We start from the raw sequence: 22,426 nt of genomic DNA, 5'->3' as shown, positions 1-22,426 counted from the left end.
CTGCTGTGATCCACCCCACAGATGGATGGGGCAGAAGTGCTGCAGCTCTTCTTTCCCCTTCATATGCGCGTGCAGGACAGGACAGTTGCAAGATGCTGCCTTGGAAGTGGCTGCCCAGGGTGCAGCTCATCTCTCTTGGAGTACTTCGAGCAGTAATGACCCCACCAGGCATCATTTCCCCATTCTGCTGTGAACTCACATTTTATTTCAAGGTTGGAAATGTGTTTAATTTTCAGCTCCAGCCACTGGATATTGCTTTATCTTTGTCAGCCAGATGGAACTACATCGCTTTGCCATTCGGCGTGTCTGCCCAGTGCAAATACCCCCCCAGTGATCTGGTTCCCACATAGCCCTCCACATGATGTATGGAATAGGAAACAACCCCCAGATATCAGATCATCGGGATTATGTTCTGTTCTTTGAGCATGTTGGAGCCTCTTGTTTGAACTCGTGTCCAAAATTACCGTGTCGTCCCTGGAGAGTGAATTTCGGAGCAGGCTTTGTTGTCTAGGTAAGGCTGTAAGAGCTGTGCCCGGGGACCAAGGTCTCTTCCATGCTTCTCTCTGATAATTTTATACATCTCGTTATCACTTGGGATCAGCACTGCACTTAGCACTCACAGCAGTGCAGTTTGTGTGGTGATCCCCACGTTTTTCTTGGAGATAGTCTCCCACTCCAGGTTTACCCCACACACTTCACTGACAGATCCTTCACCTACACTTGGCGGAGCTGAAAAGCGTTATAAATACCCCAAGATCTGTCAGCTCTGATCCATCTGAGATGTGTCATGTCTATCTCATGTGATGCAAACAAAAATGGCACGTCATGTTAAACAGCATGTCAGAGTGCTGCTCACTGGCTTTATCAGCCAGCCCTGTAGTGTTATCAAAAGATAACAGCCTGTTTTGTAAAATCTTTCCTCTCCTGATCCAGCGCTGGCTGACAGTTTCATCAGAGCTGTTTTAGTGACAGAGGAACGAGTCTTCCCATGATTTTACCCAGCCCAGTCCTTCCTTCCAGTCATCCCCCTTCACCTTTCTGAAACAGCTTTTCAGCTGTCAGGCCAAGCCCCCCCCCAGTCTCTGGCACAAAATCTCAAAGACTGTGATGATGTTTGGTGCTCTGTGCTAGGAGGAGACACAGGAGGGCTGATGAGCTGGACTGAGGGCTTTCAGGTGTCTCCTGGGTCCTAGGCACTGCTTTGGGTAGAGGAGAAACCGTGGCGTGGAGACAGGAGTGAGGTTGCTGTGGCACTCAGCTGCGTTTGGAGGAGTTCCATCACCCTGTGCAACCTCAGTCCACTTCTGGGGCTGGAAGAAGAGGTGTGAGGTGCAGGAGGCTCCGAGCTGTGGCACAGTGTTAATTATTTACATACAGTTCACTTGGGATACAGGCTGGCGCCCAGGGGCTGCTGGTGGCTCCCTGAGCTTTGTGGGGTCACTGGGGCTGGCACTGCAGCCCCCCCAGGCCCTGCAGCTGCCACAGGCACCCAGATGCAGCAGCAGAGGGGGTGCTGGGTGGGCAGACAGAGACGGGGAAAGGTGCTGGGGGTGTCGAGCCCCACAGCCCAGCATGGCGTGGGTCCTGCTGGTCGGTAGCAGCAGTTTGGATCCCTGGGTGCGTGCGCCTTTCTACTCATCTCCCTAACCCTGGCTCGCCGAGATGCATCTGGGAGCCTCGCAAGGCCTCCTCCAGCTCCTGGTTGTGCTGCTGTTCCCGGACAGTGCCGTGCCAGGGGTGCCTGGCCCGGCCCGTGGTGCCCATGATGCTCACTTGCTGCCGCTTGCTGTTACAGGCTTGTCAGCGCCGGTGCCCAGAGGCAGGAAGGGGAAGAAAACGAAGAACCAGATGCTGCTTCCTGAGATAAAGAACGCAGACTGGCTTGCTACCTGCAACCCTGAGGTGGTCCTGCACGATGACAGCTACAAGAAGCACCTCAAACAGCACTGCAACAAGTGAGTGCAGGAGCCCGCAGCAGCTTCTGGGGGCCGCGGGCTGAGCTCCTTTAGCATGGAGGGGGTGGGGGAGAGCCATGAAGGGCTCAGCCCATGCAGATCATCGTGCTGGGCTGCTCTCGTGGTGCTCCTCCAGGTGACGAGGTGGGAGCAGTGTTCTGGGCAGCAAGTCCATGGCCACAGGGCCCAGCAAAGCGCAGGGCCAGCAATTGTGGCATGGCAGGGTGTGGCCGGTGCCTACCCTGCAGGGGGACAGATGGCTTTGAGAAAATGTGTCATCCCATGTGGGAAAACAGCGTCGGGGGCAGGTTTCCCTGCCCTCACTGACCTCACAGCATGCCCCTGCAGATGCCTTAGCGAGGGCCTTTGGGTCAGGCCCTGGGCTGGCTTTGAGCACCTGCGTGCTAGCGTGTGTTCCTCTGTGTGTCCGCGGCAGGGTGCTGCTGCGGGTGCGGATGCTCTACTACCTGAAGGCCGAGGTGCTGGGGGAGGCTGCTGACAAAGCCTTCGAGGGCACCCCTGCCAGGTAGGAACTTACAGTGAACCCCAGCATTGCTTCTTATGGGAATGGTTGGGGCTCTTGGTGCTTCAGAGGGGACTGTGATACACTCAGCTTAACTTCCTAGAGCAGGGGCGGCTGCCTTCTCCGGGGTGGTTTGTACCTGCATCTATCAGCATAAGTTTGTCTGGAGGGGGCATTGCAATCCACCCTGCCAGATGTGCAGTTCCTTTGGGTCTGGTTGGCCTGAGGTGGTTTCTCCCAGCAGACTGAAGCTCCGTTCCCTTGGTATTGCTCAGGCGGGAGGGCAGAGGGGCTGTGCGCTCTCCCTATCTCTGGAGAAAGGGTGAGGAAGGCAGTGGGTGCAGTGGAGCAGACACCACCAATCGGCCCCCAAGCCAAGGGGCAGATGTTCCTGTCTCGCTCCGCCCCTGGGTGTGCAGTGCCCAGTGTGCTGCAGTGCCAGTGAGGCTGGGAGAGCACTCGTGCCTTGTCTGCCACAGGGAGCTGGATGTGCTGCTGCCGGACATCGACTACGTGGAGATCCCCGTGGACTGGTGGAATGCTGAGGCTGATAAATCTCTGCTCATTGGCGTCTTCAAGCACGGTATGTACCCTGCTGGTCTGCTGGGTGCCGGTGTGTGAGAGGGACCCGAGCAGCTGGCCAGGGTTCTGCATTTCCGTGGGTGACAGTTGCTCTCACGGCAGCACAAATAAGAGTGTGAGAGCCAGATGGACATTCGGAGGTTCACCTGAACGAGGCTCAGGCCTGGTCTTACGCTCTCTTTCTCCTCCTTGATGGCTGTGGCCACTGGCAGGTTATGAGAGGTACAACGCCATGCGGGCAGACCCAGCGCTGTGTTTCCTGGAGAAGGTGGGCATGCCAGATGAGAAGCTGCTCTCTGCAGAGCAGGGCGTCAGCGACGGGGCTCAGGACGCTGCTGAAAGGTGGGCAGGTGATGGAACTGAGCCCCTGCGGGCTGTCCAGCTCACTCCTGGGGGCCACGTTAGAAGTGGGGTGGTGCTGAGGGGTGAGCTGTGCTTACAGAGCGCAGTGAGGGGAGAAGGAAGCAGATGTGGATGTGAGCACAGCAGGGAGCAGGGAAGGCAGGGGGGAGCTGGCTCCCTGGGACGAGTCAGGGTTGGCCCTGCTGGTCCCTCACTCCTGCAGGCAGCAGGCACTGCCACTGCCAGGGACTAATTCACTGTCTTACCCAGGGGCAGCATGGACAAGGAAGAGAGCAGTGGAGAAAAAATGGAAGGGCTGCCAAAGCAGGAGGTGAGTGGGATTCACGGTGATCGATGCACACCTGCTGCTGCCCTGCCTGCTGTCCTGCCTCACGCTGCAGACTGGGCTCAGCTCTGCCAGGGGGTGCGGGTGAACCAGTGCTGCCCGTGGCCCACACTGCTCTGATCCTGTGTGCTGAGGGATGTGTGTGAGGGCACGGGACACGTGGCCCTGCCAGTCCTGCAGCCCCAGACCCTTTCAGGGCCACGGAGCTGGGGGGGGGCAGTGGGGGTTTCAGTGTAGGTCTGGAGAGCTCCCTGCTGATGGCTTCTTTCTGCAGGACATCGTGGCTGCTGGCGTGGGCGAAGCTGGAGAGAAGCGGGATGAGCCGTCGGCAGGTGAGCCTGTATCTCCCACAGCGTGGCACGTTGCTGCCTGGGGACTGGCACGGGAAAGCCTGAGCCAGAGCACTGGTGCTGCTGAGGTCAGGAAGGGGTTAGGGATGTGCTGGCCTGTGGTAGTGGATGAGAGCTTAACCTGTGACAGTGGTCACCCTGCACCCTGGCTGACAAGCAGATGAAGGGAAGAGGAGGTTCATTTGAAGCCCGTTTGGCCTCCAGCCTACAGGAGCACTGCAGGAGGGGTGTCTGGCTTTGCTTTGCCATCGCCCAGCACAGCTATGGCACGAGCATTTTGGGGGTGGGAGCGCAGATGTGCTCCGAGAGCCTTCGTCATGCAAGACCCGGGGATGGGCCCTGTGGCAGGGCAGCCAGGGTCCCAAAAAAGAGTGGTACCAAAGCCAGCCACGGGTGCTGGAAGCTGTCAGCCTGTCCTGGCTATGCAGTTGCCTGTGCAGGGTGTGTGCTGGCAGTGCAGTGGGCAGTGCTGGCGGATGCTACAGGCTGGCCAGCCGCTCTGCTGAGCAGGTGGGAGGCAGAGGGAGTCCTGGGGACTGCAGACCTCTGCCTCTGGGCCCTCTCTGAAGGAAGCTCGGACATGGTGAGTGTGTGAGCCAGCAGCTTGAAGGGTACAAAGCCCAGGGGTGGTCACCGCAGCCCCCCTTTCCCAACTGTGGTCGCTCATTTCTCCCTGGGAGAAGACAGGAGGGAGCTCTCAGAGCCGGGCAGCAGCACGCGTGAACTCGTGGCTTTGCGGCGTGCATTAAATACTAATGTCCTTGCTGATGTTTGAAGCCCAGGATGGCTCCGACTCAGACAGATCCTGCTGGCCTGTCTCATCCGCCCTCACGGCCAGACTGCGGCGGCTCGTCACTGTCTACCAGCGCTGCAACCGCAAAGAGCTGCCTCCCCGCGCCGAGATGCTGGTGCCCGGTAACCATGGATACTGGCTGCAGGACGAGATGTTCAGGAGAGCCTCAGAGATGGACTCGGTGAACAAAGAAATGCAGAAAAGGTAACAGAGCAGCAGACCCAGGCGGAGGGTCCTTCTCGAGGCTGGCTGAGGGCTGCTGAATTCCCTGCCCCCCTGGGTTTACCAAGGTGGATCTCAGCAAGGCTGGCTGCGTGCGTACCACGCAGGTGTGTGTGTCCTTCCTGCGCCTAGGAACTCTGCTCCCAGCCCCAAAGGAGCCTTGTGGCCCCAGGGCTCATCCTCCATTGTAGTTTGTAGGTAGCGGCTGGTGGCAGCGTGAAAGGAAGCTGGGGATATCTCTTCAGGGTCAAATCCAGCATCTGCTGGGCTAGGGATTGCCCTGCAGCAGAATGGGTACTGCTGAGCATTTTTGTGCGCTCAGGACTCATCGTGGATGAGGGGTGGCAGATGGCTGCTGTCACAGCCTGCATGCTTAGACTTTCCACCCCTCGTGGCTCGCACACCACTGCCTTAGCCTCCTGTTAGTAGCCTCAGGAGCCAGCTGGTGGCATATTGCAGCGTTCTCCCATTTTGTTGCATTCCAGCAAGTGGAAGGCTGGCAGGACCATGGTCTGGCACCCAGAGTGGCTCTGCAGGAGCTGGACAGGGTGTGAGGCAGGGTCCTTCCTGCACCACTGCGAGTCCCCAGCACCCAGCTCTGGCGTGTCCTGCACTGCAGGCCCTCTCCGTTGTCAGCAGTACTCCCTGGTGTTATATTCTGTGAATGTGTCCGTGCTGCGTGAGCCCATGTAACCATTTGGTGTCTGTGCTGCCCTGCGACAGGAGTTCAGGGATTCAGCTATGCTGAATTCTCCCTTTTCACCCATTTTGAGCATATCTTTTTGTCATTCAGCGTGCTTCTCCCTAGTTCTGCCATGGGAAGCTCTGATGCACTTGCACATTCCCACCTGCCTTTAACTGCCCCTGAGGATGGTATTACTGGAAGCGCAGCATCCCCCTGCTCACTGCGTGGTTGTAAGGAAGCTGCTCCAGCCCACTGCTCTTCCCCTGATCCTCTTCCAGTTGTACCATCTCTTCTCCAAGGTGGGGGACACCAGTGCTCCTCACGGTGGTCAGGACATGGCTGTGCTGTGGACACCACGACAGCCTGATATTTCTGCATTTTAACTCTGTGGTCTCCTCCCAGGTGTGTCCTAGGTAGCTTCTACCAGCCTTTAATTTGAAGCATTGTAATAAGCTCCACTTTGGGCTCAGTGGTTTGGATCATTGATTTTTTTATTGGCTTCATTCATGTCATTTTTCGTTTTGGAGTAAAACAGCACTACAGAATACTCACAGCCTCTGGAAACAGGGGTGGAAATGCTAATCCGGGTGTATTTTGGTTGCTTTTGGAGCACTGGGAGCTGTCATCGCTTCTGATCTCCCTTGACATGTTCCAGCTGCTTGCAGGCACTGGCACAGAGATGTAATTCAGAGGAGTTCAGATTTGACTTCAAGACTTCTTTAGCACACAGCACTCACCTACTGCCGTGACCTGCTCCTGCTCTTGCCCTACTTTTTGTACCCTAACCTCTTCTCTGCAGCCTGCTTTTCTGTGCTCTGCCTGCCCAGGGCTGTATGTACCCCATGTGCCCTTCACCATTTCTGTCCTGGATCATTCCTTTGCCTCATCCCCATGAGATGAAAGCTCAGAGGGTCTGAGGCAGGGTGAAAATTCTGCTGTAACTGTGCTGTAACTGAAAGCCTCCATCACTGGGGCTGCTTTCCTTTAATCAGGAGGGAGTGACACCTGCCCCTGCCACCCAGGAATCCTGCTGACTCCTGTTATCAGGGTGGTTGTTACTAGGACCCTAATGACAATGAGCCCCAGTCCCGGCTCACCTCCTGAAGAGGCTGGATGAGAGCTTTGTCTGCAAGGAGCTTACTTTCAATTTCCTGGTACGTAGGGTTGACTTTGCCATGGAGGGCAAGAGACCAACCTCAGTTTGGCAGAAAGCCAGTAGGGGTGATAGCTTTGTGCCTCCACAGAAGCTGGGCTGGAGCCTGTGTCCCATTGGCAGCATGGTCAGGAACTGTGCTGCTGTTTGGACACAACAGTGAGCCAAGGGTCAGAGTGCCCATGGCCTTCAGTCCTCCTCGCTGTACACCTTGAGACCTCAGGATCTCAGTGCTCCTCCTTAGTGTGCTCCTCCTGCCAGCTCCCCCAAAACTGCTGTGCAGTAACTGATAGGTCCCTCTGATCCTCTCAGCCTGCTGTCTTGCCCATGCTGGCAGTAGAACATGTTTCAGTGGCATTCACATCTTCTTCTCTGCCCCACAGGTGGACCAGGAGGGAGCAGGCAGATTTCTACCGCACCGTCTCCTCCTTTGGGGTCATCTATGATCAGGAGAAAAAGACCTTTGATTGGACTCAGTTCCGAGCCATCTCTCGTTTGGAGAAGAAGACAGATGAAAGCCTAGAGAAGTACTTCTACAGCTTTGTGGCCATGTGCAAGAATGTCTGTGGTCTCCCGCTGTGGAAAGAGGATGGTGAGTGAGAACTGTATGGCCTGTGGGAGGTCCATGAAGCCCTGGGCCAGAAATTGTCTCACTAGAGCTCCTGTCATGGAGCAGAACACCAAGGGAGGAGTTTCAGGGAGGGTAGGAGGTAGCAAGAGTCATGGGCTTACAGGAGACACCCGTATTTTTGGCTGCCCTCCCAGCACTCTGTACCGCCTCTCTGGTGCAACAGGAAAGTAGAGCTGCCAGACAGACTCCAGCCTCTGTTCTCACACATTCCATGGAGTTATCCCATGAAATCGCCCTTAATTTTATCCGAGATAGTGACCTTTAGGTGTGAGGGAGGAGAATTAGAGAAGCAGCCGTTCATATCGCTTCCACACTGAAGCTGAGGGATGTTTGTGCAGTTTGTGTTGCTGCTTTCTGCCCAAGCACCTCTTTGCTAGGAGTGGACAGAGTCTGCACAGTGCCCATGCATGCTGCCCTGCTAATGGAGGAGCTCTCCTGCAAGGCAAAAGGGGTCTGAAGCTGCCACAAGACACTTGGGAAGTCTGGCTAACACACTGGGAGCACCCAACATAACCCCAGAAATGAGGCACACACAGGATGTGGCAGATGAAAAGCTGCTTGGCTGCTGTTTAAGCACAGCGTGATTTGCTTCTGATGGCAGCAGAAGGGATCTCAGCTCAGAGCTACCTGGAGGTCTGGTATCGTGCACAGTTCCTTAGAGCTGTGTGTTAAAGCCTTAGGTATGGATATGGAGGTGTTACTCATGAAAAGAGCCACATGAGTTGAAAGACTCCCTGCCCTGAGAACCCGCTGAAGGACTGCCAGAGGCTCACACCCCCGGGAGCCCCTCTCCATGCAGCGCTGCGGGTTCTGATGGAGCAGAGTTCAGGCAAGATGTTGAAATCCTCTGCAGCCAAGTGCCTCTTTTGGTTCAGCTGATCAAGTCAGGAGTTTACTCTAATGTGGCCGTTCGGTGGCAAACAAATGGAAGGTGGTGACCCTGGGAAACTCAGGCTCAGTGGTGGCATCAACCACTGCCCCCACCTCACCTGCAGTCTGAGCAAGAGTTAAGATTCACCTAGCTTATTGCTGCCTCTGAGTAACCCTTATCAGCCAGTGTAATGGGGCCTTGTTTTTTTTGTTCCTGTTGTAGGTCCCCCCGACCCTGACATCTACGTGGAGCCTATTACAGAGGAACGTGCTGCCCGAACCTTGTACCGCATCGAGCTTCTGCGAAAGGTGCGCGAGCAGGTGCTCAAGTGTCCACAGCTCCACGAGCGGCTCAAGCTGTGCCGGCCGAGCCTCTACCTGCCAGTGTGGTGGGAGTGTGGCAAACACGATCGGGACCTGCTAATCGGCACCGCCAAGCATGGCCTGAATCGCACTGACTACTACATCATGAATGACCCTCAGCTGTCTTTTTTAGATGCGTACAGAAACTATGCCCAGCATAAAAGAACAGGGATCCCAGGCTCAGAAACCCTGTGCTGCCTTTACCAGACTAACTCCAAACTCTACAGTTCCCCTCTGTACAGCCAGGTGGACCAAACCTGTGAATCCCTGGAGAATGAATCTGAGAGTCAGATCAAGCTAGAAAGCATTGACAACACTATGTCCCAGTCTGGGGGCAGCCCGCCAGATGCAAACTGTGAAACATTCATGTCCAAGGTCCGGGACATCATGTCCAGTAACTATGATGAGAGCTCTCTGCCGGACTCACTGATGTGCATGATGTACGACGAGAAGGCCTGTAACAGCGAGCAAAGCTCCCTTGCCCGGGACAGCCCAAGTTGCACAGATATTGGAAGTGGTATTGCTAAACTCTCTGAGGGCAAGCTGGAGGGGGACGAGGATCCGTCCAGCTGTGATGCAGAGGCCATGAGAGAGACTTCCTTCCTGGAGGGATTGCAGGTTGGCTGTGACCAAATGGACAGTCAGAACGGAGAAGCTGAGCCTTCGCCTTCTACTCCTGAAAGTGACCCCTCACAGAGCATCCCAGCAGAGCTCTGTGAAGCGTTGCAGCAGAAGAGAGACCTCACCAGCCCTGCACCTGAGCATGGTGCCATGGAAGGAGTCATAAGCATGGGGCTGTATGGTTCCAGTCTTCATAACTATGACATAAAGGTTCCTCCTGAGCAGAGGTTCATTAATCTGCTGCAGGAGAAAGGAATGGAAGCAAAGTCAGCCCCAAGTCAGAGCCACAGTGAGGAGGATGAGGAGGAGGAAGAGGACGATGATAACTCTGAGGCGGCAGCAGATGTTGCAGAAGACTTGAGTGGTCCAAGGACCACAGCTGGTTGTGACCCTGAGACTAATGAACTGGGGGGCGAGGAGCAGAGCCCTGGCCTCCCCACACCTGAGGACACTTGCCCCGAAGCCGTGAATGGCGAGAGAGAGGCCCTGGGGCTAGGGACACTCGAAGGCCCTGGGGAACCTGGGCCAGAGGGAAGGGAGGACCACGGCCTGGAGGAGGAGAGCATCCTGCAGGACTTGCCTGGCCAGGCTCAGAGCCAGGCTTTCAGCCCGCCTGCACCTCCAGTGGGACCCCCAGGGGCAGAACCCTCCCATGCCAGGGAGGAGGACTGGGGACAAGGGTCCGAGGGGCAGGCAGGCTGTAGAGAAGCCCCGCACCCTGAGCCCCCGGGGATGAAGCAAGAAGAGTGTGAGATCAGAGATGAGGAGGAGAAAGCTGGCAGCAGCCAGAGTCAAGGTAGGGTTCCGAGAGCTCCCTCTGGTTGACAGTCACCTCCGACTGGGATGGGAGGGCTCACTGTCCTCAGTGCCAAAGCCTCGGGGCTGTGCAGCCAGCTGAAGCAGCCACCCCTCTGCAGGCACTGGGGCCCTTCTAGTTGATGTGACTGGGGAGAAAAGAGTTGTTGGCAGGGCTTGCCAGGACCCTCAGCAGCCCTTCAGCGAACGGCTCTCTCTGGTAAGGCTCCTGCCCTCCTTGCCTGCCCGCCCAGGGCTCTGGCTGTGTCGCTGGGGAAGGTGTGAGGGCCACTGCCATAAAAGCCCCAGAACTCAGCTCACGGGAGTGCCAATTGCCCACTCCTGACTGCTATGGGCTGCCCAATATGGCCCAGGACTGCTGCATTGCTTGGTCACTGGCTGGGGAATGGGATTTGTGTGGGGCCTGCTGGGCACTAAGCTGGGAAGGTGGGAAGAGGTGCTACCTGAGGTGGTAGGGGAGGGAGGGTGATGATGGGCTCTGTTCTGTCATTTTCTCAGATGGTCTGGAGAAGTACTCGGAGGAAGAGAGCAAGAGTTCGACTTCTGTCCTGCCTGGGGAGATTGATGATCTTCAGGATGCCCGGGCACCGACCATTGCCCAGCTTTTGCAGGAAAAGACACTTTACTCCTTCTCTGAATGGCCTAAGGTGAGTTAAAAATGAGTGCTGTTCATATTGCAAACGTTACTGCCTCGTCCTGACAAGCAGAGGCTCACACAGCCCCAGCTCTGCCCCCTCCTCCTCTGCACGTGGCTCCCCGTGGATGCTCTGGCTCAGGGTGCTCTCAGCAGGCCAGAGACCACCCGGCCCAGGGCAGTTCCTTGCTGCACGGAGGTCACAAGGGTTTGTGTTTGCCTTTGCTTCTGAGGTGACATACCTGAGTTAATGTCATTGAAGTCCCAGCCTGCCATTGTCTGATCCTCTTTGCAGGACCGTGTGATCATCAATCGCATTGACAACATCTGCCATGCCATCCTGAAGGGCAAGTGGCCTTCCTCTAGCCAGCAGTTTGAGACACAGAGCCTGATAGCGGCCCCAGCAGTAGCCAGCAATGCCGGCAGCAGGAACAGCTTTGCAGAGTCAGAAGCCCCTGATCCCAGCTTCAACAACGGAGTGTTAATCTCCCAGGTACAAAAGGTGAGGGGATCCTTGGACAGGGACAGGTTTAGGACGCTGTGGTGAAGCATTGCCCACAAGTGCTCAGTAGCTTCCTAATCAGGGCCTGGGTTTTCACTGCCTCTTGGTGCCACTTGTGGTCGATGTGAGAAAAATCTCAGTAATTTTCTTCAGACAGGACCTTCTGTGAAGCTATTTTATTCGCGATTGCAATGGCGAGCGTCCTGCAAGCAGGAGCTCACAGTAAAAGTTTACCATAACTGTGGGAATGGTCAACTATTTCCCAACACCTGATTTCTCCCGTTTCCTCATTGGCTGAGTACTGCAGGTTCACAACCTACTCCACGCACTTCTATACCACATGTGTACAATTTTGTTTGACCAGCTGTTAATTTCTCCTTTTCTCCAGCTGTTAATTTCTCCTTTTCCTTTTTTTTTTTTTCCTTCTTCGTTCATGACTAGAAGGCCTGTGATTTTTGTTTTTACTGATTTCATGCTGCTCGTCCTGTTTTTCTTAGCTCTCCTCCTTATTTTGGGACAGTGGGACCTTCCCCTTATCAGCTTAACATACTCCCCACTGCTGTGCTACACAGTCACTTTTGAATATGCTAGGTTAGTGGAATTTTCCACTGCAAAAACACCTTTTATTGGGAAAACACAACTTTGTTTCTCACATCTGTAACACACAGCTTAGGCCACTCAGTCCCCTCCGCTGAGGGCTGGCAGTCTGGGGGGGGAAGGCTGTTCAGTGGCAGCTCCACAGCTCCTGTGGCTGCAGAGGGGCTTCCAGAGTTGCTGCTGAAACCCCTGGCGTGGTCAGGGAGGACAAGAGGACAATGTCCTGCTGTCCCAAAGGAAAGGGCGCTGCCCCGTGAGTCTCTCATCTCTCACTGCTGGGAATAGCACAGAGCCAGGAGCTGGCCTGGGACCCCAACACGTCCCTCCAGCAGCTGGTGGAGCACCCAGGGCTCGAGCACCTTGGCAGAAGGATGTTTGCGTGAGCTGTGGCCCGTGGCAGTGCGCGAGCAGCCGTAAACCTCTCTGTGGCTTTGTTCCACACAGGAAGGCTTCCTGACTCCTGCCTTTGCAAAGGATGAGCGGAAACACAGGAGGCTGTACGAGTTCGAGGTGGAGAGAGATGCCAAACAGAGGAGCTTGGAGCAGTTAGCAGCAACCCACATTCATTCTCCCATTGTGCTGAACGGCTGGCGTGAGGCAGCTGTGGACTTGTCCAGAAACTCTGATGGGTCCCCAGGGAACTCCTCTCCGTTCCCCCTGAATACAAACATGCCCAAACTGGGGACTGTGAACACCCTCCAAGGCTCCCTGGGCATGGACTTATCTGGCATTCTCCAGGCAGGGTTAATCCATCCTGTCACAGGACAAATTGTAAATGGCAGCCTCCGAAGAGATGATGCTGCCATGAGGAGGAGACGGGGCAGGAGAAAAAATGTAGAAGGGATGGACCTCATCTTCCTGAAGGAGAGGCCTCTTCCAACAAGGCTGCAGGTGGGTCAATGCTTCCCCCTTCACATGGCCCTGATGCAATCAGCACAATTTGTCTCATGGTCCAACCCTCCTCTACGAGATCTGCTTCCCTTGTTACAATGTGGGGCCTTCTCCAGGAGAGCTGGGCTTGTGCTGGAGCAGGCAGGAGCAAATCCTACTCCAAGGAGGAAGGGAAGTACTCTCTGTCTTGCAACACTCTCTCTGGAGCGTTGGAGTCCTGATAAGCATTATCACAAGCAGCTGTTCCAGATCAGGGAGGGTGTGAGGTTAGAGAACATGAGAAAAGGTCCATGACAGCTTTTGAGTTGTTGCCAAGAGGCTTTTGCATCCCTTTTCCTTCTGCCCTGGGATCCACTCAAGGCAGAATGAGCACTGGGAGCAAGAGCAGTCCCTTCAGACCACTTTTAGGAGTGATCCTGAGGAAGAGTCAGTTCTCCTGGTCATGAAGGTGTTTCCAGGTGAGATGCAGAAGCATCTCCCATCTGTGCTGGCAGAGCTGAGTGGAAGCATAACATGTTGGTAGGTGGTGATTTAAGGAACAGGCAATGGGAATATGGGGATTAAGGAGCCAGCCTGGCTTCCAGCCAGTGGAGGCAGATGAGCTGCTTTGGGATCTCTCTGTGGGTGCGAATGCATTACTGCCTGCTGCTAATGAGCTCCCTTGGCTCTTCCCTTCACCTCAGGACGTTCAGGAAGATCAGCCGCAGCCTCCCCAGAACACCCCCCTCCCAGATGGGCCGGTTGCTGCTACCTCAACTCCACAGCCAGTCCCAGCTGCAGGCAGCCAAGCAGAGAAGGCTGTCCCAAATAAGAGTCTCCTTGACTGGCTCCGTCAGCAATCTGACTACACACTCGACGTTCCTGGCTTCGGCACAGTAAGGGTGGCCTTTGGTGGCGTGTGTGTGTCTTTGCCCTGTCTGTTGCCTTTAGTGCTGTTTTTTGTTGTTTTTTTTTTTGTGGTTGCTCTTGAGTTCAGGGCTTCCATGAAGTGTCTCAAAACTTATCCTCTTACCCTGCACCATGGCTTGTGGTGTTCGTCAAAGCTGTGTCACATTTTTGGGAGGTGGGCATGGTTCACTGTGCAGCAACAAAAGCCTCTTGCTGAGCTGCGTGCTCCTGCCCCAAGGTCTGTCCTCCAGTTCCAGCCCAGGGCATCCAGCTGCCCAGTGACACGCAGAATTAGTCTGATGTCTTCAGAAGCACTGGGGATAGGGGGAGAAACGGAAGGAGGTATTTGGGATGCTCAAGGCCTAAGGGTTCCCTTGCACTTGGGGTCATTTTAGGCAGTGTTGCATTAGCTGAGGCCCTCAGACAGCAGGTTCTCTGCAGAGCAGCGTTCCTTGCTTTGAAAACTGAACCAAAGCCACTGCATTGCAGGCTGCACAGGCTGTGGGCACATAGCCACGGGCACTGTCAGAGAGCAGAGTGGCAGTGAGTGGAATGCAAAATCTGTCTGATTGTGCTGGCAGTAGCAGGAACATCCCCCTCTTGGTTTCACAGGTTGATTTGCTCCTCAGGTTTCAGCCTCTTTAGCCTATTAGATGATGTGGTAGGCAGAGCACAGCGTGCAAAACGGAGTAGGAAGAAATGTGATAACACGCATAAAAGACTGCATCTTAGTCGCAGGAGGTTGTGTGCCTGAAGTAGAGATTCCCTGGAGCTTGCAGTGCAGGAGCCTGGAGCACAGGCGAGATGGGTAATGTGCTGGGGCTCTTCAGAGTTGAGAGGTGAGGAGCTCAGTGTTTGCTTGGGCAGGAGGACGCTGGCTTTTCACGATCCAGAGACACACACGGGTCTGTGCGCAAGGCCAGGCTCTCAGGAGCACTGCTAGAAGCAGTCAGATGGTGGAACAGGAGTGGAAATGCCTTTCCACCACTTTCTGTTACCCTTGCTTGGGAATCAGGGCCTGCAGTAGTTTATTGTAATGCTGCATCCATTATCTGCACATTGACAGGAGTCTGGGGCTTGGTGTGTGCAGTGGGTGTGCAACAAGTCATCTGTAACTGTACACTGCAATCCTGAAGGGCTGTGATCCCAAAGATAAGGTAGAGCAGCCATGCAGTGGGAACAGCTGAAATCCAGGCAAAACAAAGCACGGACGAGCTGCGGAGGAACAGGGCACCCCGTTTACAGCTACCTGTACATCAGCTGGGAGCAGACTGACAGGGAATTAGAAAGTGGTGGAGCAGTCAGGCAAAGTGGGGTACACTGCAAACACTTTTATGCCTACAGCAAACAATTAATACTCATTTGAAAACTGGCACTGCGGCAAGAGGCCGGCTTGTGCTGCTCCCACTACTTTGCCCAAATCTGAGGGGACATCCCTGTCCCGTGGGTGTTCATCTGCGTCATTCTCCTGCAGGGCTTGTAGCCATCCGGGCTCATTAAGTTGTCCGGTCTCATTAAGATTGTCTTGTTTGCACTCCAGAATTTTTCAGACAAGCCCAAGCAGAGGAGGCAACGCTGCAAGGACCCCAGCAAATTGGATATTAATGCACTCACGGGAGAGGAGCGGGTGCCAGTGGTACATAAGGGTACCGGACGGAGGGTAAGCACAGGCCTATTCTCTGCTGTGCCCACGGTGTCTTGAAATGCTTATCAGATCTCGAGCTGGCCTGGGGATAGATTTGGGGAAGCATGTGGATGGGACACAAATCTGAAACACCATTGATCTGCATTTTTATGTGAAATGTGACAGAGGAGACAGCTACAAAATAACTGACGTGAAGTAAGGGAAGGCTGGGCCTTCACAGCTGCTGCTGTGCAAAGGCCCCACAACAGCAAAGTGGCATTTGGTTTTAAAGGTGCCATCAGCATAGCCCTGGCTGCTGTTTCCCGTTCTGAATATGATTGTCACCTTTGAACTCACTGCAATATTCCAGAAATTGTAATCTTCCCATGTGTTGCAAATGTCTCTGTTTTGTTCCTCCTCACAAGGTGTAGCAAGAGCGTACTGATACCCGCCAGTGATGGGCATGCAGGGAATGGAGGGGTGTGAAGTGCTTTCTCTTGCTTTATTGAAATGTGCCTACTAAACAGCTGGAAACATGAGTTGGGAGCACAGATTTACCTGTCTGCAGTTTAATCTGTGCATTGATATTAACTTCTTTGAATGAGACAGGAAGCTTTCCACCCAAATTCAGCTGTTAAACATACCCAGGACTTCATGAGGTCAGGAGGTGATATGAGAGTAATCACCTCTAAAAACAAAACAAAGTGGTGAGGTAGAAAGATTCAGCCACATCTGTTTCCCCATGTTATACCTCCGATGGCTGGTGGAGACCTGGGTGAATTGGGTGGGTTTCTCCAGTTCTGAGAATGGCTTTTCTAAAAGCTCTGTCCCCATCTCTCGGCCCACTCGTTCACGGGGAGGGCAAAGAAGAGCGATGGGACAGGGCACAGAGGCTGAATTTGCCCTCTGCTCCATGAGCTGCATGACTGGAAGCAGCAGTCACGTACAGAGTCCTACAAGGATGTGTAGCAAGGGAAGCGCCTCTGCCCCAAACAAACTGCAGCCCAAAATGACGAGCTGGGGAAAGCGCTGTCACCCCCGTCACAGCACGGGCAAAGGGACTGGCCCACAGCCATGAGCAGAGAAACCCTGGCCTCAGCTCCCAGCTGCATCTTAATCAGCGTCTTGGCCTCAGGGTGTCCTTCCTCTGCCTGAACAGGAACAGGATGGCCTGTGTCTTCCCGGCCACCTTTTGCATGAGCTTTGCATCTCTCAAGTGTGTAGCAGCCATCCCCTTCAGAGGCTGGCAGATGCTCCTAAACTGTGTGTTTGCCTAGACTTGTAATCATATTTCTTGTATTATTTTGCATAACTCTTTCTGCAATAGAGGTCATCCTTCTGCTGTGTTTTATAGTTAGGGGGAGCCACGGCACCAGCATTGAAGGAATTGCCAAGGTGGCTTGATGCAAACTTGGAGTATGCTGTTGCAGCTGACTGGGCTGACATTGTTAAGCTTTCAGTAAGTTAGAGCTTTTGGAGAAATCTGTATCATGTCATCTTTTCTTTCTCCTCCCCATCCCCACAACCTTTCTCCAGTGAGGATCCGTGAGCTGCAGGGCAGGATCTCACGTGGGAGGGAACAGCCGCAGGTCCAGCCGTGGTCGCACGGCAGAGAGGAAGGTTCAGTGCCTGCTGCGACTCAGCAGCACGGCAGGGGAAGGAGAAGGTGGTCGGTGCCCCGGGGACGGGCACAGCAGCTCAGGGTGACCATCCAGAACGCCTTCCTGGAAGGCTTGGGAGATAGAGAAACAGCTGGGGCAACAGAAGCGCACTAGAAGCAGTAATCCACCTCGGGCCACCAGATGGCAGGGAGTGCACAAAATGCTTTCTCACTGGTCAAATTTTCAAAAAACGTACCTTCAGCTGAGGCTTTTAATCAGCTCCTGCAACCTCTTTGTGTGCAATCCTGTGCCTGCTAGCGGACATGCAGATCATGAGACTTGAAGACTCAAACACAGACAGAGAAAGGGGCAGAAGGGAAGAAGGATTTTATCAGCCACATTCATTCAACCCTATTCATTTGCAAATCCCTGCCCCAATGAGTGGCAGGATCTGGGAGGAGCATCCTCCGTGCAGGCTGGCCTTGCCCAGGCTTCTCCTTGTGGTCCTGCTCACCCGCTCCTTGTTCTGTGGCTGTTTTCTGTGATGCCCTTGCTCAACAGGGGCTGGAGGGGGAATTAGTTGGCTTAGAGGTTTGTACTACTCTGAAATCTGCTTTTAATTAGTGCTAGAAATTTGGCATAGCCTTTCCCACTCCCCCAGGAAACAGCTCTGCATCCAGGCTGGCGTCAGTGCCCATGTCCAGGCAGCCGGCACCCTGCAAGTGACTGCTTTGCATTACCTCCATTTTCTGTGGGTGGCCCCAGCAGGCACCCCCCCACTGCCAACTAGGAGAGCCGTGTACCTGGCCCCTGCCACACACACCGGCTCACGTGCACCCCGTCTCAGCAGCTGCACGCCCATTGGCATTCTCCAGCCCCATCAGTTCTTGGCTTTTGGCAGGCATGCATCCGGCGTTGTAACACGTGCATGCAGAAAGACGTCCCGCTGCTCGGGGTGCTTGGGCAGGGCTGAGCATCAGGCAGGCTGCCCTGCAGTGCCCAGGCATATTCATAATCCTGTGCAGATTTTCACGCACACCAGTGGGAGCAGAGCAGAAAATTCTCCCTCTTGGGAGAGTAGTTGGGCTGTGCAAACTTCCCGAATCCTTTCATTCAACTTTTTGCACTTCAGGTGTCAATGGGCAATACTTTCCATATTGCAATCCTATTATTGGAAACTGTTCAGAGGCCGGCAGTCTTTGAAATTCAAGGGAGACACAAAAGGAAACGTTTAAATATTTGTGATGAGAATGCTGAAAAATGGAGTTTTAAGCTGTGCTGTGGATCTCCCCGCACTGCTCCATGCAAGCAGACTGTCGCACCCATGCTGTAGTCACTGGGCTGTGTTCCCATACGTGAGTGCTCACGAGAGCTGCGCTGGTGACTCAGTGAAGCTCTAGCTGGGAGCAGTTGAGCAGCACGCCCGCTGTCTGTATGCCATTCCATGCAGCCTTGCTGTCTGGCAGAGCATTGAAAATTTGGCCCTTAGCATTTACAAAGAGCTAATGCTCCAGCTGTTGCTGAAGCCAGGATAAAGCTGGGGTGGGAATGAACTTGAAGTTTCTGACACGGAGCTGCCCCGGTGCTTCTCATATTAGGAAGGGTTTCAGTCCTCAGGAACAGCTGATGGTGAGGGCTCAGGTAAAGCCAAAAAGGCTGCTGTCTGTGCTTCCTCCTTTCCTCCTTGTTCACTTGATGCTCTGCAGTATTGGGCCAGGGCACAGTGAGGGTGTTCTGCATTCGGCAGCATCCCTTGGGGAAAAGTTGTGTATACCTCTCAAATTCCATATCCAGAATCATGTAGGCAAATATTTCTGTGCTGACACCATCTGGGATGCAGATGCAAGCACAGAAAAGCCAGATTTTCCTTGATGTAGTAATAACTGTTAGGCATTTTCTGTTGTGTTTCATTTTTAGGGCTACTTACCAGAAAGCAAATTCAACCGTATCCTAACGGAGCCTGTGCTCCGAGACGCAGGGCCCCGTCGGAGGGGGAGAAGGCCCAGAAGTGAACTCATTAAAGCCCCCGGTGTTGTAGCAGATTCCTCTTCTGGAATGGGACCATTATTCATGAATGGACTGATTGCTGGAATGGATCTGGTAGGAATTCAGAACATGAGAAACATGCAAGGGATCCCCCTGACTGGGCTGGTTGGGTTTCCTGCTGGATTTGCAGCTGTGCCTGCTGGTGAGGATGTGAAAAGCACCCTAAGTATGTTGCCTATGATGCTGCCAGGCATGGCTACTGTACCACAGATGTTTGGTGTTGGAGGACTTCTGAACCCACCGATGACAACTACTTGTACTGCGACTGCTCCAACTTCATTAACAAGCACAACAAAAAGTGGTACATCAAACACAGAGAAAGCTACTGAGGATAAACAGAGTAGCCAGGATGTGAAAAAAGAAACTCTCTCTGAAGATAAGCCTGGTCCTAGTTCGTTTTCTAATCAGACAGAATCCGCAATAACTACCAGTAGTCCTGTAGCTTTTAACCCATTTCTTATCCCAGGGATGTCACCTGGACTGATCTATCCGTCAATGTTTCTTTCCCCTGGCATTGGCATGGCATTGCCAGGCATACAGCAAACCAGACATTCGGAGGCAGCAAACCTGGAGAGCCAGAAGCGGAAGAGAAAGAAAGCTAAAGGGGAATCAGCAAATCCAGAACCAGAAACTGTCTTGCTGCCTGAAAAAGAAGCTGCAAACGGTCAAAACTGTACAGAGCAAACACCACCTTTATCAGCAGAGAAAGAGCAGGATGTACCAGCAGAGGAGGAGCTCAAAGAAGTTAATGATACCAATTAGAACTTTTGTTTCGTTGAAAAAAGATGGTGGCTTGTAAGTTTCTTATCCCATAACTATTTGTTACGTACCCTCCTGCCCCCACTCCACCTTCATAAACCTGTGTTTCCATGAGTAATATTATCTACCTAATTCCCTGTCAGAAAACTATGGTGACATATTATATGTTAATAGTTGCAGGGTCTTGCCACTTTATTAGATAAACAGTGTTGTCTAGCTAGTATGGGAGGCACAGAATTCTCGTTCTGTTTTCCAGTTGTTCATCCCAACCAACAATAGCAAATCCAGTTCTTGGTCACCCCCCAAACTGCTCACATATTTGAGAAGAAAAAGAAGCAAAAACAGAGCAAAAGAAAAGTTTTTACCTCTTGGTCTACACACAGACAAGGGTATTTCTTTTTACCGTAACACTGAATGAAAAAAGCCTGTATTTGGGGGTAAAAAGCACAGCTATAGTAAGTGCTAATGTGTATTTTTGATTTGAAGTATTTCCCTATTTTATCATGGTTACTAGAATAGTAGTATAGACAGAAGTATATAACTAATGATTGAAAATGCATATATTCATTTCTTTGAAAGAAAAAAACATAACTGGTAGTGATATAATTTCTTTATCACACACCCCCCACACCTCAAAAGTTTGGAGACAAACTACAGTGAGTGAAAATATTATGTAGACATTATTTTGTATTTTTTAAAACCAAAGTTTGGTTTTATGTTAAGTGGAGTTTTAGTTGCCCTTTCCTTGATAGTTACAAGAACTTTTCAGCCTGAGCTGAAAATGTTTTGCACATCTTGCATGACTTTTTTGGGATTACTGTACCTGTAGCTACCAGTTTCTTCATCATTCTGCTAGTATTCAGTTCTCATCTATGGCGTTAGTTCTCATCTGTGGCGTTAGAATTGCTGTAAAGTTATTTTTTTCCAGCCATGAACAGGCCACACTGATTTTAATGCTCTTATATAAACACTGAGGCTTTTTGAGTTTTTAGATTTTACAATCTGTACCCCAGATGCAGCATCCTTTCAGAAAACAAGAAAAAAGCTGTAGGCCAGCTTTACTATTTTGAGAGTCCTTCAAGAAGGACAATAGAGATTTTCAAAGCTTGAGTTTATTCTTCTTTCCTAGTGTTAGACTGTGAAGAGATCACTTTTGCTTCTTCTTTCCATTCCTCTCTGTTCTACTTGCTGTTGAACAGTATTTCCAAGTCCCCCCATTGGCAAATCATTTTGATATATGCATTTTAAATGGACAGGTTTTTAATGCAATCAGTGCCCGAAACTCTGTGTATTGAGACACCTCCACAGGCAACTCTTTGTTTTCTCCTTCCCTTCACTCCTTATTTAGTTTTTCTTTCACTTGGGCTTGTTCTAATTTGCAGCTCATGGTTTGAGACTTGAAATAAACACACAGTGGTGCAGCAGTGAGATGGCAGGCTGTTGAGGGAGTTGGGAGTGTGCTAGTAATCAGTTACACATTTGGTTGTCACAATTTACTGTATTTTTTACTTATTTTCTGTTACAGTTTTGCTAATTTATCAGATGGTCCAAATGTTTTGACATAACTATTTCAGTTTGCATTATTTATTTATGATGCTTTTTGTCATTGTCTTTTATACATTTGGGATTATAAATTATGTACATGTTAAAATTAGCATCTCAAAGAAGTCTGTTACCCACAATCTAAAAAACATTCGGTTTATACTTTCACAGAATTTATTCCCAGTTTGCTGGATTGGATGATTTTTTTTAAGTATGTAACCAATCATAATGCAACCCCTCCACCCCCCCAATAATTAAATGTGTTCTATTTAATAACATCCTTGTAGCATAGATACTGTATCACTATCGACAGATTTCTTAGAAATGCTGCTATCTCTATTTAACTAACATTTTGTTCAGTTTTGCCTCCAGTGGAAGCAGAAAGGGTTTTTTCAGCTGTTAAATCCAAAATCAATATAATTTATTTATGTAAAAAAAATCACGATTGATATATTTTTGAACCTTTTAAGTACTAACTTTCTTTTTATTCAGTAGAAGAACATGTACTTGCCCTAAATCCTTAAAATACAAATGCTATAAAACTTCATATATCTTCAAAGCCTTACTGTGAATGGATATAGAAATCTCTTCAGAGTCCATTTCTTGTATGGGATGGTTTTTCCAGGGTTACACTCATAAGGAACAGGGTTTAAAATGAAATTTATTTAATTAGCCAGCATGCTCTATACCTTGTTCTTACTTATCGGACATGTATGCTAATTCTCTGGGTGTTTAGGCTTCTCTTTGACTGCTACTTTGTGACCCTTTTGCAACCTGATATACTCTGTGGATTATTTAGACTGTAAGGCATAAGTGGCTTCTTATACTTTTCCATCATATCCAAAACAAATGCCAAATTTTCACCAGTTTTCATGGATACTCACACAAACATACATTCTTCACCAAATGTGCTAACAAAATAAACTGTCTGTGCTCTTGAACATGGATAAAAAGAAAAAGATTTAAAAGTCAGATTTTTATTTTTTTAATTTAGTGACTAGATGATGCTTATCTTTCAGACTTGGCAGAGCCTTGCTACAGATGTATATAATTTTTTCAGCAAATATATGTGAATGTTTAATTCACCTGA

General features: G+C 51.8%; 1 protein-coding gene across 6 annotated transcripts in view; it reads left to right on the top strand.

Moving 5' to 3' along the window:
• CHD6 (chromodomain helicase DNA binding protein 6) overlaps positions 1 to 22,426 on the top strand; it is a 68,729-nt gene extending 46,303 nt beyond the window's left edge. For 2 of the 6 annotated variants that reach the window (XM_084538447.1, XM_084538444.1), the window contains exons 23-38: positions 1,796 to 1,955; positions 2,392 to 2,481; positions 2,958 to 3,061; positions 3,273 to 3,402; positions 3,673 to 3,733; positions 4,023 to 4,080; positions 4,876 to 5,095; positions 7,335 to 7,543; positions 8,676 to 10,232; positions 10,751 to 10,899; positions 11,182 to 11,379; positions 12,430 to 12,876; positions 13,560 to 13,751; positions 15,305 to 15,424; positions 16,743 to 16,847; positions 18,907 to 22,426. In XM_084538447.1, the coding sequence (XP_084394573.1) occupies positions 1,796 to 1,955; positions 2,392 to 2,481; positions 2,958 to 3,061; positions 3,273 to 3,402; positions 3,673 to 3,733; positions 4,023 to 4,080; positions 4,876 to 5,095; positions 7,335 to 7,543; positions 8,676 to 10,232; positions 10,751 to 10,899; positions 11,182 to 11,379; positions 12,430 to 12,876; positions 13,560 to 13,751; positions 15,305 to 15,424; positions 16,743 to 16,847; positions 18,907 to 19,797 (4,691 nt within the window). In that variant the 3' untranslated portion in view covers positions 19,798 to 22,426. Of the gene's footprint in view, positions 1 to 1,795; positions 1,956 to 2,391; positions 2,482 to 2,957; positions 3,062 to 3,272; positions 3,403 to 3,672; positions 3,734 to 4,022; positions 4,081 to 4,875; positions 5,096 to 7,334; positions 7,544 to 8,675; positions 10,233 to 10,750; positions 10,900 to 11,181; positions 11,389 to 12,429; positions 12,877 to 13,559; positions 13,752 to 15,304; positions 15,425 to 16,742; positions 16,848 to 18,906 lie in introns of all 6 variants that reach the window. The other 4 variants (XM_084538445.1, XM_084538443.1, XM_084538448.1 and 1 more) reach the window with 3 other exon arrangements.

Source organism: Aythya ferina (genome assembly GCF_964211825.1).
Source record: "Aythya ferina genome assembly, chromosome: 16".
Taxonomy (NCBI): domain Eukaryota; kingdom Metazoa; phylum Chordata; class Aves; order Anseriformes; family Anatidae; genus Aythya; species Aythya ferina.
Note: the sequence above shows the minus strand (reverse complement) of the source record. Positions and strands in the feature narration are given on the sequence as shown.